The sequence below is a fragment of the Lepidochelys kempii genome, chromosome 7 (genome assembly GCF_965140265.1).
Source record: "Lepidochelys kempii isolate rLepKem1 chromosome 7, rLepKem1.hap2, whole genome shotgun sequence".
In the NCBI taxonomy this organism is placed as follows: domain Eukaryota; kingdom Metazoa; phylum Chordata; order Testudines; family Cheloniidae; genus Lepidochelys; species Lepidochelys kempii.
Genome location: NC_133262.1, coordinates 88,746,026 through 88,767,012, shown reverse-complemented (window position 1 = coordinate 88,767,012; position 20,987 = coordinate 88,746,026). Strand labels below are relative to the sequence as shown.

At 39.9% G+C, this 20,987-nt stretch overlaps 1 protein-coding gene across 11 annotated transcripts in view; it reads right to left on the bottom strand.

Annotated features, from left to right (window-relative positions):
* PCDH15 (protocadherin related 15) overlaps positions 1 to 20,987 on the bottom strand; it is a 1,355,521-nt gene that overhangs the window by 346,935 nt on the left and 987,599 nt on the right. For all 11 annotated transcript variants that reach the window (XM_073353680.1, XM_073353679.1, XM_073353682.1 and 8 more), the window contains one exon: positions 7,226 to 7,334. In XM_073353680.1, the coding sequence (XP_073209781.1) occupies positions 7,226 to 7,334 (109 nt within the window). The remainder of the gene's footprint in view (positions 1 to 7,225; positions 7,335 to 20,987) is intronic.

The window sequence follows — 20,987 nt, the reverse complement described above, 5'->3', positions numbered from 1 at the left end:
GGATTATTTACTGGATCACTCTGTGAAAGATGTGGGGGTACTCTTTAATAATTGTTATCACTGTATATGTATTTGTCACTAGTATGGTATTTCTGTACAATATATGGAAATGGATATTTCATCCTAGAGGTGTGTCTGGAGGGCAAAGACTGCCAGAATATCAGAGCCAGCCTTAAGGGCACTAGCCCAGTCTCCAGCGCAGCCCCAAACCCTTTACAACAGGAGAATTCAGGTCATCCATACACATGAGAAAGAACCAAATTGGAAGAGAGAAACAGAGAGGCTCACAGACACACAGGAGGATATATTTTCAACCCTCTCTGAGTGGACATACACATTTCAACCACTTGGGGACTGGATCTCTGGGTGGCAGCCCCCATAACCCAACCATGTCAATGCAACAGACTTGACTGAGTTTGGCACCTGTAAGTTTCCCTTTGGACACAGAAACAGCACCTTCAAAACAAACTATTAGTTATTCATTCACCCAACATTATAAAGCACCTGGAGCAAAGGGTAAAAATAATAAAGGCTTATGTTTTGAATATATGAATATTTCCTCTTACCAAACCCTTACATTTTCTTTGCATGCTTTGATACATGTCATATAGTCTAATTACCTCCATCCCTGTGCTGGGAGAAGCACTGTCCTTCTAGCAGCATGCTCCCTGTGTCTCTGTGGGTCTTCCTGCTTCCCTGAGAGTACCCAGTTATGCTCTGTCCACTCACACTTAATCCCCTCTCTTTTCTAGGACTGGGGTCTTGTTCTAGTTTAGGATCCTCCTTTGATCCTAGGCTTAACCTTGGGAAGAGTACATCATTCTCAGCTGGAGGGGAGCCAAGTAAGGTGTATCCCTCAATAAACAGCTCTCTCATTGTTTCCTCAAGGAGTCTGATCTTATCTTCTGTGATTATTTTGCTTTTCCTGCTTGGTTCCTTTAGAACTCTTTTGATATCAAGAAACCAATCACCCCCCCTCCCTTACACACACCATATTCATAAAAAATACAAATATTTCCAATTTGTCACACAAGCCTTGTATAAAGGTCAAGTTTATAAACCTAAGCCATTTTCAGGATTAAAAAGAATGCCTAAAGTTAAGCTCCTATACTGATATTTAAACATCTACAAATAGTAGCCTGAAGTGCTGAACCTCCAGCAGGTCTGGGTGTTCAGCAGATAATAACTGATAGGTTGCTCTAGGCATAGGAGGCAGAATGTTAGGTTTGAAGCTCGGACTGAGGAAAGAAGATGAATGGAGGAAGCAAAGGGATTGAATGCAGGACACAAAAGTGTCCCTGAGGGAAAACAAGACCAAAGATATCAGATAGAATGGGAAGAAAATTAAGTTGGACATGGTAAGTAAGGATGAGGAGCTTGAACTTGATGCAGCAATATACAGAAGCCAACGGAGACAGAGAGATATGGACAGATTGGTGGAAGAGGACTTTGATAGAGATATTTTGGACAGACTGGAGGAGGAAGGGATAAGAGATGCAGTGAGGTCATACAACAGAAGATTACAGTAATCAAAATGTGAGATAACATGGTTGCTGCAGTAGGAACAGTAAAGAGAGGGTGAATTTTGGAGGAATTAAACGGGAAGAAGCAAGGAAGGACTTAGAGAGCAACGATCTATATGGAGAAGGAGAAAGAAGAGCTTTTGCCAGATCTTGAGATTCTATTGTAAGGATTCTGATATTTGTTGTGCTTTTCTTAAAACTCCATCAACTGGAAGGAACAGACTGCATGAAAATCTCAGCTCTTCCTTTAAAAATAAATAAATAAATAAAAAAGCAGGTTTCTAGAACCCATGATTGGGGAGGAAAGCTTAAAATCAAGAAGCAAGTGCACCATAATGGCTCAGAAACCAGAAGAGAGAAAAAAAAACCCCTCATTTAAAAAATAAATAAATCATGATTTTAAAGCCAGTGTTATGACTTTTTTTAGGGCTTGATTCATATTAGAATGCTTGGGTTTGACAATACTGAAAGAAGAGTCTACAATTTTATAAAATGCTTATAAAATACATGTTTATAAAATTATCATTGGGGAAGCAATAGCTATGATCTTGGTTCTCCTCTCATTTATACTGGAGTAACAGTAGTATAGACGGGGAGCTATCTTGGTATAAAGGTTGTGTAAGTGAGGATAATCTGATTGTATACACCACTGGTGGAGAGTTATTATAATGTATATGTTTCTCTAGGTGAAGACAGACTGTACAGATATTAATTTTCATTTATGATGCATGTAAATTATTGGCCCTTTTTGACGGTCACAAAAGTAGTGTTTAACCTGACTATGGGGCATTGCCCTTGAGCATCCCCTCATGTCCTGTTGGTTTGCTGCCCTTCTGCTCCCTCTCCCCCAGCTCTCCTCCTGGACCTAGCTTGTACTTTAAACAGTCACTCTGCCTCACTTTAACCCAGGAGCCTTCCAGCTCTCATGGAGCTGGATTGTACATTAGGTCAGCTCCAGGGACTCAACCAGCTTCTCCTCCTGCTGACCCCTCTCCCCCAGTCAGTCTCTTTACCTTTATATTTGGGAGGCTTCAGCAGTCCGACCTCCTCCTGGTGGTATTTATCTGCTATGAGGGAGAAGGAAGCATATATGGTAGTCCCATTCCCAAAGCTCATCCCAATTGGCTGGGAGAGAGGGGAGCCTTGTCCCACATACTCTGCTAGGCTCCAAGTCCTGGATCGTTAAAGAAACAGTAATATTTTCTCCCCAAAACACTGCTTATTCCTAGAACCCCTTCCTCTCTAGTCTTCAGTCTCCTAGTTCCTAGGTCCTTGTATACATCAAACCTCCCAAAAATCTTAAAGGGACCACACCATGGGACAAGGTTTGCTGACCCCTAGGCACTACCAGGTTTAAGAGGACTGACTACCCCCATCAAAATCCTACATAGGCTTTATTTGAAATTCTTCTATACTACATGAATACTTCAAAAATGTTTTCTTTATTGACATGTATGATTGTGCAGTTAGAATGTCATGTGGTACTTCTAGGTATATAGAGAAACTAAGAATTCTTCAATAATAGTTTAAATTATGTAATCATTTATGATGCTGCCAATGTGCAATACTGTATATTACAGGGGTGGCCAAACTTACTGACCCTCTGAGCCACATACAACACTCTTCAGAAGTTTGAGAGCTGAGGAGCACCTGATGGGGCTTAGGGCTTAAGCTCCATGCGAGGTGCCTACTGGGGCTCAGGGCCTCAGCCCAGCGGGAGGTGCCAGCCCAGACTAAGGGCTGGAGACCCAGTAGATGCGCCCTAGGGGGCTGAAGCCCCGAAACCCCCCTCCCTGCTTGGCAGAAGCCCATACCGCACCACCCCGCTGCAAGGCAGAGGTCCTGAACTAACCCCTCTGCCAAATCTGGTAGGCGGAGAAAGTGGGAACATGGGAGGATCTGTGAGCAGCACTTTAACAGTACAAGAGCTGCATGTGGCTCACAAGCTACAGTTTTGCCATCCCTCATATACTGGAAACCAGCTCACCATATAATTTATTCATTTATCTTCTTAAAGATAGGCCAGATTGAAAAAAATGCATTAGGCAGGAGTAAGATTATTCCTTAGCTACACACAGTTTGGGTCAGTGGGTATATGTAGACCTGTCATCTCTACTGAAATATGGTTCAATTCCTGAAAGTCGATGAATGTAAAAGTTAATGTATGAAAAATGTTTCCAAGTGTCAGGTTTTCAAATGTCAGGATACCAGACGCTATGCAATCAGAAATCAAGTATTATAGTGCTATACTGTGGAGTTTAGTTCTGTAGACTTTAGCCTCTACCCTAGGGTGGGTCAGCTAGTTTGATCTGAAAGCACCCTTAAATTCTGGTCAAAAGCTTGTGTGTGAGACTGAGAGGAGATTTGGGAGCAACACCCAAGTTAGAGCCCAGGTTAAATCTGCAGTGAAAACATACCCTAAAGCAAGAGGACTTAAGAATCACATGCTTCTCTGAGAGAAAAATGATCTCCTAATAACTTTTAGTTCTAACTGGAAACTTAGGTGAATTTTTATTTGAACACAGTAACTTGGATAATGACCAGCGTAACCTAACTACATACTGACAGGTTTCAGAGTAACAGCCGTGTTAGTCTGTATTCGCAAAAGAAAAGAGGTACTTGTGGCACCTTAGAGACTAACCAATTTATTTGAGCATAAGCTTTCATTTTCATTCTTTTACGTAGAGACTGTCCAGTTTGACCAATGTACATGGCAGAGGGGCATTGCTAGCACATGATGGCATATATCACATTGTTGGATGTGCAGGTGAATGAGCCTCTGATAGTGTGGCTGATGTGATTAGGCCCTGTGATGGTGTCCCCTGAATAGATATGTGGGCACAGCTGGCAACGGGCTTTGTTGGGGGCTGAAGGTGACAGGACAGTCTCTACAAAAAAGAATAAATGGACACAAATCAGATGTCAAGAATTATAACATTCATAAACCAGTCGGACAACACTTCAATCTCTCTGGTCACGCAATTACAGACATGAAGGTCGCTATCTTAAAACAAAAAAAACTTCAAATCCAGACTCCAGCGAGAAACTGCTGAATTGGAATTCATTTGCAAATTGGATACTATTAATTTAGGCTTAAATAGAGACTGGGAGTGGCTAAGTCATTATGCAAGGTAGCCTATTTCCCCTTGTTTTTTCCTACTCCCCCCCCCCCAGACGTTCTGGTTAAACTTGGATTTATGCTGGACCCACCTTGATTATCATACACATTGTAAGGACAGTGGTCAGTTTGGATGAGCTATTACCAGCAGGAGAGTGAATTTGTGTGTGTGTGGGGGGAGGGGAGGTGAGAAAACCTGGATTTGTGCTGGAAATGGCCCACCTTGATTATCATGCACATTGTAGGGAGAGTGGTCACTTTGGATGAACTATGACCAGCAGGAGAGTGAGTTTGGGGGGGCGGAGGGTGAGAAAACCTGGATTTGTGCTGGAAATGGCCCAACTTGATTATCATACACATTGTAAGGATAGTGATCACTTTAGATAAGCTATTACCAGCAGGAGGGTGGGATGGGAGGAGGTATTGTTTCATGGTCTCTGTGTATATAATGTCTTCTGCAGTTTCCACAGTATGCATCCGATGAAGTGAGCTCTAACTCATGAAAGCTTATGCTCAAATAAATTGGTTAGTCTCTAAGGTGCCACAAATACTCCTTTTCTTTTTGCTAACTACATACTGTAACTCAACCTGTTATGGTGCAAATGTAGAACTGTAACTCAATAGGCCACAAAAATGTAAGAAACTTATAAAATGTTCAGTTATTATCTAATTAGTAAAAAATAGCATATTCTCTCACTTTGTGGTTCAGCACTTCTAGTTTAAGTAATTTATAACAGTCAAGTGAAATCTTACAATGTCTGTGTGGGAGATGTACATTTTGGTTTACAATGGGGGAAATCCCATGTGATGAGAAACAGCTGAAAGGAAGGAACAACAGATAATTCATTTCAATTGTATGCTTGACATATGCTCCAAAAACTTGGCATATCAGCCTGCATTCTCATATATTTTACTAAATTCACTGAATAATGCACTTCCACCACGCCTTTCCAGATGAAGGCTCTCAAATTCACCAGTGTATGTCATTATACTTCTTTTGAAGTTATCTAAAATGCCCAGTAGTAGAGTTTTAAAGCTATAAAGTAGTGCATACCAGCAGAAGAATAGGCATATTTAAGACCTCAGAAGGTTCCTTTTTTAAGACAAAAACAGAAATAAAGACTAGTACTAAAATTACTGTTTTATTTTTTTCTCCCTAGAGACTCAAAGTAGGGTCTACTTGTGTGTGCTTTATTATGTTCCACTGGTGACTATCTTCCCATTATAAGTTTGAATTTTAAAACTGCACCATCCCCATCCTTCTCTCTTCCCCAAAAGAAACCCAGTCACCTGATGGTTATAAAAGCAACTTGCATGGGACACACATGTTTCTGTGAACCCTATAATCTCTCAGTTCCCAGGATGGTGGATCAGAGGAATATCACAGAGGGGAGTATGTCCTTGGACTTTGTATGATGTGGGGAGCGGAGGTTTGGCTGGGTGATGGTCAATCAGTGTTTTAGGTCTTTTTCCTATCAGCTCATAGAAGAATTGGGGAAACTTGTTCCTATCTGTCCAAGAGGGAGAGGGAGAGTGTTAAATGATACGGTGTAAGTCCCCCACAATAAAGAAAGGGGGAGGTCTCCATGAACCCCTTCTTGAACTGTATTCATCCAGGGCCAAAAGAGACCATGGACAATGAAGACAATCTGATGCAAGGGAGGAGAATGGGCAGGTTACAACCTTAAACACAAGAAAATAAAGAGTAGGTGGATGACGCCAAGACCGCACCAAATTTCTCTGGGCAGAAAAGTTCAAATTTGGCTTTTAGAAGGAAACTCACCCTAATTGCCATCCCCTGACAATTATTACACTACACTACAAAGTTTTGTCAACCATTCCCCCTATCTGATACAGTTATGCTGGCAAAACCCCCAGTGCAGGGGTGCTGGAACAATTTGTATAGTGAAGGCGCTGAGAGCCATTGAACCAAACTGTAATCCCTGTATATGATGGAAACCACTTCCAGCCAGGAGGTGCAGCAGCACCCCCTGCTCCCTTAGTTCCAGCACCTATTCCCCAGTGTGGACACAGTTATGCAGAAATCAAAGTGCTTTTGTGGGCCTACCTAATGTCATTCAAGGAGGCAGTGTTATTATGCTTTCAAAACTCCTGTTGGAATAAGCTACATCAACAATAAGGGACTCTGTCAGTATATCTGTACCAGCAAAGCATTTGCAATGTAGACAAAGGCTTAGTTTGTATTTGTGCCTGTGAATAAGAGCCAAGGATTATTATTATTATCTTCCCTAGCTATTTCTCAGCAGAATTGGAACACAGTCCAACTGAGAGTGTGGATAAGCATCTTCCATATTTTCTTTCCTTGACTGTGTCCTTATTTTCACTGGATGAAGCAAAAGATTCTGAGTCTAATCTAAATAAATAACAATATAGTTAATAACCCAAAATGGAATAAAATACCAAAACTGCAATAAAAATGTTGCTGAGTAAAACAACGATATCGAACTCTACCAACTACAACATGAATCTTGTATTATGTTTCAGCTTTCCCACTTAGTCTTTCTCTGCCTGATCCTAATACAGTGATGGACTATGAATGATAGCGAGATTAGCAGATACCAACCAAGTAGGATGGAATAGAGGATGCGTGGTCGATCAGAAGGAGGCTGGATGTTTTTGTCCTGATCTATAGCTTCTATTGGTGGAGTGACATTGATGGGGTTCACTCGTGTCTGAAATGAAAATTAGGGAAATTAGAGCTGATAAATTACAAAGGCTGTTTGCAGTTCTTCAGATTTAGTAAAAATACATTTTGCTACAGTGGACATTTACTTGAATGCCAAAGAAATAACGTGTGTGCATGTAAATATATAATGCAATAATAAGGACACATCTTTTGTAAAATGTAAAATTAACTATGCAAAACTAAAACTTCAAGGGGGAAAAATTTGGAACACAGAACATATGTCTCTATTGTGTTTTTCTTTAAAGAAACATATTATCCTAAAAATAATATATCCTGATAAAGACCCCAGTCCTGCAAATATGTACTTAACTTTACTACTGGGAGTGGTCCCACTGTTGTGGGATTACCCACAGTAATCCAGTTAAGCACATGTGTAAGTGTTTGCAGGACCAAAGTCAAAAAGAATACCTTCATCAATATCATGTCAGATATTAATTAGCTTCTAAATTATTGCTGTTTATTTATTTTCTATTTTATCAATGTATTTTGGGAATACATTAATACTCCAAAATATGCAGGCAATCATTTTGTGAATCATTATGAATTCAAATGCCAACAATACGAATAATACATGTGCCCCAAACAAAATTAAAAATCAATTCTTAGGTACCATGATGGGTCCATTTGAAATATTTCTGATAGATATTCCATTGTAATAAAGTTGTTTATATTATCCAGTCACACAGTGGCCTAGCGAACTGACCACAGGAGTGGAATGCAGGCACTCCTGAGTTCCATTCCTGGGTCTGACAACAACGTGTTATTCAACCTTCTTTGACTCTCTTTCCTCATCTGTAAAATGTGAACAGTAATATTTAGTTATACCAGAGAATTATTCTCAAGATTAGCTAAAGACTTCAGTGTTTAAAATGGCAAAGCCATAATACAAGTAAACATCTAGGTGGGTCATTGAGGAACCACTTTAAGCACCTGTTCCACCATGCAAGCTACTTCTCTCAACTTCCTGGACATCACAATCAGCTTCAACAATAGAACTCTACAGAAAACCACATACAAGAAACCCATGGATCACTACACCTACATTCATAGATCCCATGCACCCCAAACACATCAAGAAATCTTATCTACAGCGAGGCACTCAGATAGCACAGAATGCATTCCAAGGAGAAAGGATATACACCTTAACACATTTAAAACCACCTTTACCAAACAAGGACATTCCACCAGAGAAGTAGATCGCATCATGTAATGGGCCACCCAAACATCCCAAGAGAACCTTCCTCAATACAGAAATAAAACCCCCTCTGACCGCACACCCATAATTATTACCTACCACTCACACTGGAATCCATAAAAGGTATCATCAAACAACTACAAGCCATATTCAATGGGGACCCCATCCTGAAAGAAATCTTTCCTTAATCACCATTTCTGCCCTTCAAATCACCCCCCAACCCTTCCAAGCACATCATCAGAAGCAAGCTCCCCACAGACCAGCACACCAACTTAAAGTGGCACAGGACGCTGCAAAAACAACAGATACAAAATGTGCAGACATATCTCCGCTGCAACAATGTTCAACACCCCCAATGTTCAATACATATTTTTTAAGATCCAGGGATCCTACACATGCCAATCACATGTGGTGTACCTCATCCAGTGCATTAAATGCTTTAATAACAACTATGTGGATGAAACTAGACAATCACTATGCTCTCAAATGAACTCACATAGGAAAATGATAAAAGACAAAAACACCACATCACCTGTGGGAGAACACTTTTCACAACGTGATCACTCTGTATCTGACTTCTCAGTCCTCATCCTCAAAGGAAATGCTACACAACACTCTCAAAAGATGAGCCTGGGATCTTGAATTCATTACTCTCCTAGGCACCAAAAACCATGGACTGAACAGAGACACAGGATTTACAGCTTGTTACAACAACCTATAACCCACTACCCCCATATTTTTGTCTATGGTCCCTTACAATATGTGCTAACTACTTATGCTAAACAATCTTTTCCACCTTGCATACACTCATAGACTTTAAGATCAGAAGGGACCATTGTGATCATCTAGCGTCTGACCTCCAAGCTGCAGGCCACAGAACTTCACTGACTCACTCCTGTAACAGACCCTTAACTCTGGCTGAGTTACTGAAGTCCTCAAATCATGGCTTAAAGACTTCAAGTTACAGATAATCCACCATTTGCACTGGTTTAAACCAGCAAGTGACCCATACCCCATGATGCAGAGGAAGGCAAAACAAAACAAAAAAAATCAAGAGTCTCTGCCAATCTGATACAGAGAAAAATTCCTTCCCAACCCCAAATATGGTGATCAGTTATACTCTGAGCATGTGGGAAAGACCTACCATCCAGACATCCGGGAAATAATTTTCTGTAGTAACTCAGAGCCCCCCCATCTACTGTTCGATCACCAGCCATTAGAGATATTTGCTGCTAGCATTTGCAGATCAGATATTTGCTGCTAGCAGTTGCATTTTGCTGTAATGCTTGGAATTTCTTTCCCAGACTTGAAGAGCAGGTCTATGTGGCTCAAAAGCTTGTCTCTCTCACCAACAGAAGTTGGTCCAATAAAAGATATTTCCTCACCCACTTGTCTCTCTAATAACCTGGGACCAACACAACTACAACTACACTGATCCCAGATTATGACTAACTCCCCCGCATCCTCACCTGACACTCTTTTTCAGGCCATTTGACAGCAATAGCAACAGCAGATATGGTGGGGGGCAGTGAAAGAGCGGGGCGTGTAGCTAACTTTTTTTGGGAAACAGAACTCACATCTTGGCTAGAGATGGACCTCTTAAGGCTGATGTAACTCAGTCATGAATAAGGACGTGAGCAATCCCATTGATTTCAATGGAACTAATCATTTGCTTAAGTGTTTGCAGGATCAAGCCCTAAGTTATGCTGTTAGCTTGTTTCAATTAAAAATCAGAAGTCATTATTCCCGTGGGAAGCAAAGAAAACCGGAATGGATATGTTTCGGTGACATATGGGACTGTACGTGCACTAACTTTTCTCCAACCTAAATTCCCACTGAATTTCAACTGAATACAATATTCTTAATTTCCTGTGTTAACCTGCTGTGTATCTTTGTTGAGCATAGCATTCCAGCTGTAGAAAAGAACTGGGAATACTGTACAAAGATGGTTTTAAGACTGTGACACATAATAGTTAAGTTGCATATGGTTCCCTCTTATTCTATTTACTGTCATTATAAATTACTTACTGGTTGCTCTGACATTAAATTGACAGGTTCTATAGCTGTCTCTTAGTCTCAAAAAGATGGTAAGGACCACTCTGCCTGTATAAATAAGATCATAATAAAGCACTTTGAAATTCATCAAGATGAAGGCTCTATAACCGTTTAAGATATCATTACAGATAGTTCAGTAATATAGTTAAGGTTGCCTGACAGTTTCCATTATAAGACACTGTTTTCAGTTGCCTCGGACTTTGCCAAATTTTAACCATGCAGTGTGAAATTTTCTATGCCTGGGCACTCAGGCTGAATTTTTTGGAAAAAATCAATTAGCAAAAAATAATCTGGTCAATTCTGAGAACAAGGGTAGGGAAAACAATTATGTTGTTTTCCCCTTGTTAAATAAATCTTCCCATTGTTTCTGAGATTCATAGATTTTAAGGCCAAAAGGGACCATTAGGATCATCTAGTTGAACATCCAGCATAAGACAAGTTAAAGAACCATACACTAACTTCTGGATCGAGTAGGGATAGAAGCCAATTCTCCAGGACAGCACTCAACTATTTAAACCACAAGACCATTCTTCTCCTGCAATCCCCTGCCTCATTCATTATACATCTTCCATCTTCTGCAACAAATGAGGCAGAGGATCCTATAGACAACAGCCACATTAACTACAGATCCCAGACTCATCCTGTGAACTCAGTAAGGCAGGGTCCTGGGTAAAAAAATGTGATCATGCAACTAAAGACTATACAATAATGCACACACTCAAAGGTTATTAAGCAACCTTAATTCTGGCAATTCCTAATTTCTGAGTGCATGACTTCTGAACCTTGATGCTATTTTAATGTAGCTTTTTGTATGTATGAATATACACTTGTTGATTTTAGGGCAACAGTACTGGGGTGGTTGGGAGGGAAGTGAATATGTTCTGAAATTCTGGTATGATGCACAAAGTCAAAACACTGAGGGCAATATGCACAATATAAGGGACTTTTTTAACCAAGTATGATCCTGATTTTAACATTGCTGTTGCCGCTGGAGAGAATGAAACTATTTTTAAATAGTCTTTTAGATTTTTTCCCATATTGTATACACATAAGGTCTTCAGTACATAAAGACTTCCTCATACAGGTCAGGTAAGTTAGTGTTGAGCTCTCATGGTGCATTACCTATGCATACTACATTTGTGATGGTTAGAATGACATCTTATTTTAGATAGTTAACATTATTTTAATAGAAATCCTTGGCCTGCATTTACATAATTTCTAATTTTCTTCTTTTTATGCAGCATCTGTTCTTTGCTCTAATTATTTATATAACCCCAAAGCATCATGCTACAAATAATCTAGAATTCCAAGAAAGTTTTACAAGATCCTGCCAAACCTTAAACAACTTGTGAAACATTCGGGGTCACAGCCTGAATAAACTATTTGAAGTTTTTCATGTTTTTGTTGTTGAAATTCAGTTCTTAAAAAAATACATTGCTTTCACTTAAAGAAACCCTTTTAATTAATTACTCTTCAGAGGTAGTCACCCAAAAAGGTCATCCTTTCAAGGGAAGTCCTAATAGTTTGCTAACTACAAGGACGGACACTGGGAATCTTTTCCTGTGCTGTTTGCCAATATACAGAATTTTCATACAAACTCATTAAATATACAGCCTTAAAGAAAACAAGCACACTCAATAAAGGGTAAGTTGTTTATCAGTGTCAAAACAATTACACTTAATTTTCTAAACAATAAAGGGTATATATCCTAAAAAAAAATGAAAGCTGGCTACTTCTTTCAAGCTTTGCTGTACTATCTAAGATTTAAGTGAAATGTGGGTTTCCTTAAAATTCTTATTGTGAATGAAAAGGAGAGTTAACAAGTCACAAAATGATGGACATTAGCTTTACGTCCTCTGTTTATTATGCATGCAGTCTGGCTGGCAGAGACAGTGTTTTATTAAAAGCTATACTATACAATCCAAATTTGCAATCTATGGCTACTTGTTTACAGAGAATAAGTTTCTTTCAGGGCTGTTATATGAAAAAATAAAGAGAATGTGAAACAAAAGGCAGAGTAAGCAGGAAAAAAAGCACAGAGACTGATCCATCCCTGAACCCATAAGGTCTCACATCATCCTAAAACGGTGAGGAAGGAAACAGTAGGCTGAGCTCACCCTTAGAGAAGGCTTCCATACTTCCCTGTGTGCATAAGAGAATCTGGAAGGGATTGTGAATCAAATAGGTACAGAACCCTTCATAAACTCTCTCTGGGGCAATATGACTTCACATGTAGCTTAATATGACTTAACATGTAGCTATAGTGGTAGTTTAAACTCACAAGGTTAAGAGTTCTAGTTAATCAAACACACACAAAAATACTTATTCAAACCTAAGCTAATACCTCAAGTCTATATAATCGGTTTGGAAATAAAACAAAAGTAGGTTTCAGATAGTTATTTCTGCAAGATTTTTGCTAGTTCGTGTTTTCAGATCAGCTGTAAATACTAGAAGAAAAGCCTCCCACACAATGGGCCAGATCCTGGCCCATTGCTCTGTCCCCTTTGTGCTTCTCCTGCACTGCAAGGTCAGACTGTCCAAACATGTCCACTGAGGATTCCCCTGATGCAGGTGCAGTGTTTTTTAGCAATCCCTGGACAAGAGAAAGAAGGTGAAGGATACAGGCGTGGTTTAGAAGGCAGGCAGATGAGGAAGGGAAGACAGGATAAATTGGCAGCATGAAGACATTTTAGCATTTCAGCTTCTCATCCAAGCCAGAATATAGAATGAATATATAAATATATATATGTTTTGGGGCTTATTCCTTCACCCACTTACTTCCCTGGTCCTTCTCGCATGAACAGAGAGCAACAATACCCGAAGTCCAAAGGTGCAAACAATTCAATGTTTACTGGGGTGAACTTCCAGCAAGCAGGATTCCAGTTTCCTTCCTTAGTGTCCCCCTTCCCAGCTCTGACACCACAGAGCCTTACACCTGTGTCCCTGTTCCCATTTCTGCCGTTAGCTAAACATGATTCCAATTTCCCCACCCCCATACCCTGTTCCCATTCCCCCCCCGCACACCCACTCACTTCCTGATTGACTGCAGACTATATAGTAAAACTTGAGTTCTGCTTAGCTATACCTTAACCAATCATTTTACTGAAATTTAACAAATCAATCCTAACATATTGTAACATGATTATTTACCCGATTATATCCCACCACCTTAATTAGTTTACACCCAGCAAAATTAATTATACAGCAGACAGAAACAATCACAGAACCAGACAGAGACCATGCAAATAAACAATAGCAAAGTGGGAACTATAATGACAAAACAATACAGAAGTGAGGATTTCACATCCCATCTATTGATAAGTGAGTTCTTGCCAGACAGGATGCTATCAAACTAAGTTTCCTTTTACATTTTCTAGGCACTTCCCCTTCTCTGGAGGCGATAGGCATTATCAGGACAGGATTGTATTCTTAACAGCCCAATAGCACCTTATTTCAATGTGACTAGTTTGGAATGTGAGGATGTGACCGGTCGCTTCCCAGCTTATGGCTGTCTCTGCTGCTTAGCCAAAGATCTTAGCCTAAGCACAGGGCCTCAGACTGTCACAGTAAGAGAAGGACCTTACACCGGCAGACAGCAATTTTGTTTCTTTCTTTTATACCTGTCAAGGTTCCTTCCCCACTCTGAACTCTAGGGTACAGATGTGGGGACCTGCATGAAAACCTGCTAAGCTTATTTTTACCAGCTTAGGTTAAAATTTCCCCAAGGTACAAACTATTTTACCTTTTGCCCTTGTACTTTATTGCTGCCACCACCAAACGTCTAAGAGATATGTAACTGGGAAAGAGCCCATTTGGAAATGTCTTTCCCCCCAAAATCCTCCCAAATCCTACACCCCCTTTCCTGGCGAAGGTTTGATAAAAATCGTCACCAATTTGCATAGGTGACCACAGACCCAAACCCTTGGATCTTAAGAACAATGAAAGAATCAGATTCTTAAAAGAAGAATTTTAATAGAAGAAAAAGTAAAAAAATCACCTCTGTAAAATCAGGATGGTAAATACCTTACAGGGTAATCAGATTCAAAACATAGAGAATCCCTCTAGGCAAAACCTTAAGTTACAAAAAGACACAAAAACAGGAATCTACATTCCATTCAGCACAGCTTACTTTCTCAGCCATTTAAAGAAAACAGAATCTAACGCATATCTAGCTAGATTACTTTCTAAGTACCAAGACTCCATTCCTGTTCTGTCCCTGGCAAAAGCATCACACAGACAGAGAGAGAGGCTTTGTTCCTCCCTCCCCCCAGCTTTTGAAAGTATCTTGTCTCCTCATTGGTCATTTTGGTCAGGTGCCAGCAAGGTTATCTTAGCTTCTTAACCCTTTACAGGTGAAAGTGTTTTTCCTCTGGCCAGGAGAGGATTTTAAAGGTGTTTACCCTTCCCTTTATATTTATGACAACCTCTATAACTAGCTAAGTGATAAGAATACACCTAAATTCTTAGAGTACAGGCCTTTACAGACAGGCCTGAATATCTATATCCTAACAATATATATCAGAATATAGAATGAATATATATATTCATTCATTCTATATTCTGGCTTGGATGAGAAGCTGAAAAGTATATATGCCTGAAAATAATAATGAATGGCAAAGGTTAACCTAATTTTTTTCAAACTTAAAGCAGTATTTACTTTTTGATTGACACAACCCGAATTGAATACAATATTCAACATCTGAAAAGGACTGCATGTGTGAAACTCACAGTCAGCAAATTTTGCATTGTTGAACATAATTAAAATTCCATAATAAAAGATAAAATTATTTTTATAATTGGAGTGTGTATAGGTGTCATGTATGTCAGTTTTTTAAAAAAACTTTGTACTTAAACACTTTGAATATGCACCTGGAGACTAGATTTGTCGTAATAAAGACAAACTGGAATTAAGGCATACATTTTTAATGGTAAGAGGAATTAACCATTGAAGCAATTTACCAAGTGTTATGGTAGATTCTCCATCCCTGACCATTTTTAAAATCTAGATTGGATGTTTTTATAAAAGATATGCTCCAGGAATTATTTTGGGGAAGTTCTATGGCCTGTGTTATATGGGAGGTCAGTAGATAATCACAATTGTCCCTTCTGGCCTTAGAGTCTATACATTTATTATTTAAAATATGATAATCTATTAAAAATCCCTAATTTAAAAAGTAAAGCTTATTTAATTAAAAACTGAAAGTAAAACTGAGTTACTTGTCCTTTATTATTATTGTAGTCATCATGATTTACACTTAGTTTATGCAAAAACAAAGAGGACTCCTTGTGGCACCTTAGATACTGTTAGCCGACGGCCAAGGATGTTTGGTGAGGTGCCAGCTATGCCCGTTTATACCATCCGTGACTTTAACCGCTAGGACGCACTGTCCCTTCGCGGCGGGCAGCCAGGATTGACTGACAGGTGCCCCAAGAGTTTGCCCCGTGGAGGCGGCACAACTCAACGCTAGGCTCTTAGTACTCTCACCTAATGGCCAGGCTTTAGAGCCAAAACGGCTGAGGTTCTTTAATTGTGTTGGCTGCTTTACAGTAAACCAGAGAAAACAAGTCAGGCTTATGCACAAATGGTTACCAAAATTTATTAAGCTAGATTCTAATCATGTGGTTACAAAATTGCTAGCGCCTACTTATTTAAATGTAGAGATGTTACACACACAAACAAGTTACAAAACTGAAGCCACAATCCCAAAGAAAGAAAACAAAGTATAGAGCTCTATTTCAAAATATGTGTACTCTAAAGATAGGAGATCAGGTGTGGGTGCTTCTTACCCTCCTTGCATCTCTCGATTCCAGCGGTGCCAAGCCAGGATCGGTCACTCAATTCCGCGGAAAGACGAATAAGGGACAAGGCGTAGGGACCCTCTTAGCTGCAGAAGCCTTGGGAGGCTGTCACTTATCTGACCAGCAGATAGATAGTGAAAAGCACTCAAAAATCATGGTGCTGTAGGTCCCCTACTTATACCTCTGTACTCCTTTATTCTCTTTCTCCTTTCTTATGCCAAATTGAGGCTGGTCTGTCGGGGTGACGCCAGCTTTCGCAAGAGTAGTTTACACTTGCAAAGGAGAGAAACAATAAGTTTCGACTACTGGACATTTCTTTTATCAGGGTAAATATTTTCCCACCTAGGATGTTGGTGTGTGTGCATCACGCTATTTAGTAGGGGCTAAGAGCCATGTCTGTCACAGGGCCTCTGCCTGCTGTGAGCTTAATCGTCGTATCTGTTCCCAGAGGCACATTGTAGCAGCACACCTGTGCTTTCACAGCTTCAAAGGCTGTGCTGGAATATATGTTAAGTGCCCTGTTCCGGCTTCCTCCTGTGTTTCCAGCAATGCTGGTCTGAGAGGGGCGGGGGGGGGCTGGCTGTCTGGCTACAGATACTAACAAATTTATTTGGGCTTAAGCTTCCGTGGGCTAAAACCCAATTCATCAGAGGCATGGAGTGGAAAATATGCTTATGCTTACTTATTTAAATGGACAATATTTTCAGCTCTAAACTCCCCCTTACTGGTTATTCTCATCAAAAGATGCTAAGTATATCCTATCTCATGTTCCACATCTGAAGGTGCCTTCAAACCTTAGGAATTTTTGCATTTTTTTTCTCTTTCGTTGGTAGCAGTCCTTCATGGAACTTCATAAGATATTAGGAACAGTGACTTTGAGCTCAAATCTGTAGGAAAAGACTCCCTCAGTGTCAGTGTGTGTGTTTTGAGAATAGTCAGGAAAAAAAAACCAGCTGATAAAACTGTGATTTCTGCTGAGAATAACTAGACATGGAGAAGCAAGATAAAAAGAGCTCTGTCCAATCTTAAGTAGCTTCATACCAGAAATGAGCTCCTTCCTTCACATGCCAATTTTGGACTTGATTCTCCTCTTAGGTCATGTCTACACAGTAAAAGCTATGCACAAGCTAGCCTACCCAAGCGAGGCATCAGCATGGGTAGTGTAAACATAGCATGGACCCTTGGTCCATTATCGCCTCATTAGCCTGCTCAGAAGCCCACACTGAGCTGTTTTCACTGCTATTGTTACCTGCACTAGTTGGATTCAAGTGAGCTTGGGTAGGCTAAACCAGCCACAGCTTTTTCTGGTTTATTTGATGAAAAATGCAGTTTTGACTGACCTGAAGCTATCTGCAAATTTAACATAAATAATTTCAGCCATTCACAAAACAGAAAGGAGGACGAGGAAGGGTGATGTTGCTGCCACTTTTCATGCCTTCATAGCCTTTAGCCAAGTGATTAGGGCACTCCCTTAGAATGTGTGAGACTCAGGTTTGAATCCTCCCTTTTTTTATGCGTTAAAATTTCCAATTTCAGATTAAGTTCAAGATGAACTGATTTCCCCCTCCTATTTTTCAGAACTTCCACCAACTGAAAAATTAGTTATTTGCCCAGCTCTAGTGTAGCCATATCCTTACTTCCAGCAGTGTATATCAGGGGTACATCATCTAAAGTCAATGGAATTAAACGATTATGCGGTAAATGAAAGGATAATTGTGCTGTGTATATATATATAACCTTACTCCAGTCATTTCCCCAGAATACAGTAATTTTATGCATTACCAAAGTAGGAAATATGTTAATAGCAGCCATTATATGACTTTAAAATCTCCCAAGCCTCCAGTATGTAAATTCAGTATCCTAACTTATCTCAGAATCTATCACTCTATGCATTGCCTATTTGCTACTTGATAAATTATGTTTTTAAAAAATCAAACAACAAAAACTTATTCACCAGTATCTGACAGTAGCACTGCCCAGTGATTTAATGGCTATTTAAAGTCTGCTAGACTGTCTGTATCACATACAAAGTTATATTGAATGAAAGGAAGAGAACAAGGCATTGTTAGTGGAAATCACACATTCTCATCTCGTATCAGACTAAGAAAGCTCGAAGTTCCCAAAGGCTTTTTAAACTGCACAGCCTGTTTCGTGTTTGTTTCTATAAACCAAACTGCATTTGCTAACAGAAAGAAAGAAAAATTAACAACACGCATTTCCCCTGAAAGGTATGAACTATTATTTCACACTCTTTCTACTCTCTTCCCCTACCTAACAACCTTTTTCTTTCTCCTTTTGTGACTGTTGGGAATTCTGCATGCCAGAGACTGAAAAGTGAAAATTTACAGAATAATTGGGCATTCTGTATTCAGTCCATAAAACCCCAAAGAAAGATTAATCTGGGACAGAAAACACGGAAGCGGAGGCTCATGACATCTGAAAATAGGTAGATAAGAAACTACACAGTGCCTGTTGAGTCTATCTGTGCCCTTATACTGTACTCCTCACCACATTATCTGATTACCGTGGGTTAGAGGTGTGCAAAATATTTGCTACAGCCCTCAAACACACTCAAACATGGCCTAAGATTGAGGTCTAATATGTTCTATAAACATAATAGAAGAATATTCATGCAGTATTAACCATGACCCCTACATAAACATCCTCTCCAGCTAACTAACTTGTTTACTTCATCAATACTTTGTCTTTTCCCAACAATCCTCTCAGAAATCTCCATTTTATCTTTAGGTTTGGAGAGGTTTCTAGGGTCAAGGGGCTGGATAGATAGGAAGAGAGCATCTTGCTGGGAAGGAAGGGGCCATGTTCCCTTTAGAAGTTACAGCTTCTAAATATGAAACATACAAGCAAACCAGCAGGGGTTGGTTCACTTCCAACAGCTGCAGAATGAACTGTGGCGTTTGATTCACTAATACTATCACAAACCAAGCCCAGCAAAGTTTCATAGAGGTCTGTTGCCCGAGAACGTTCATCACAGTGTTTGATGAAAATATGGTTTACTTTAGTTTTGTTATTTAGGTCTTTTAAATTTTATGAAGTTGGCAAATAATGATTTAGGCCCAGCCCAAAGCTCGAAATCCTGACATACACAGAAGGAAGGGCCATATCTCAATCACCTCAGAAATAAAATAGCAAGGGGTGAATGTATAAGGAGAAAGACAGAAGGAAAATACAATATGGATTATCCAACACACTTTCCCGGCTATGTTTTTTATCTTTTTAATTAAACCAAAATTCAGAGGCAGATAGGACCCCAAATAACTGGGGAGGCTGCAGGTTGCAATCTCCTCCCCAGCAGATCGATTATATATTCAAAAAGAAACATTGTTGGAGGCATCAGAGAGAAGTGTTTTGTGGGAGGATAAGGGAAGTTGGTGAGAAGTGTAAAGAAAACGGGGTGCCCCCCAGAATGGTAAAAATGGATTTTTACTGAAAAGGCAAAGTGGGAGAAAACAGAGTCTAGCTCTCTATGATCTTTGATTGTTCTCGCCTAGTCCCAACCCCTTCCCTTCCAATCTAGCTCTACTATACCACACGCCCCCAATTCACTCATATCCTCACTCACCACCTGACTACATTCCTCCCGTACTCAAGCCTCCCAATCCAACCTGTCCTCCTCCCAGTTCAGAACCTTTGTTCCTCTTCACCCTCACCCCTGTTACATCCTTCCCCCACAAGTCAAACTACCCCTTAACTTTGCTTTGAACCCTAGATTAGAATCTCCCTCAACTACCACTCCCTCAAATCTGGTTCCTCCCTTCCTTAGATAAAAATTCCTTGCCCCCTCAAAACAGAGCAGTCTAACTGCAGAATGCGTGCTACATCAAAAAGTCCTACCCTCTATATCTGGAGGGGGAGGAGGGCAGGATTTCAGCCCATGGAGCTACCTTTTCCAGCTAGGGGAATGCTATATGAGAATTATTGACAAGGCTCTATTTTGCTTAGTTTACAACAGCATTAAAGCCAATGTCTACATAGTTCCTGGCTAATAATTTTTTTTCACTTTCCGTTTTGCTGAAGCCCATAGAGAGATAACAGGAGGAGGAATGTAACCCAATACTGCATATATACCTGTATATATACAGTCATTACAGTTGCTAATACAGAGAAGCCAACAACACTAAAGGACAAATTCAGTTACCACAGTGATAAGCATTATAAGAGACAGAATGAGCATAACTCCATGAACTTAAATCTTATTGCACCTGCTAACACCAGGAGTGAATTTTGGCCTACATATGCTTATGATCACCCACACAAAGTACTGCAATAACCACTCCCAGTGCTTCTTAGCTTTGAAAATTAGTCAAGATCAAATCTATTCAGATCAGAAATACCATCTGTTTTCAAGCATCCAGCTGCTGCCCTTTCGGTTACAGCTTAGTCAAATTACTCTAATTAATTCCATACTTTACTTATTCATAGGTATTATCATGAAAAATGAAAAATGTGTTGATCAGTATTTGCTCTGAGTTGCAAGTCTGAAATCTGTAGATAATACTATGGATGGATAGTAACTGCTCTATAGTTACGGCTGAAGACAGCTCGCAATTATCAGCAATATTTTCAACC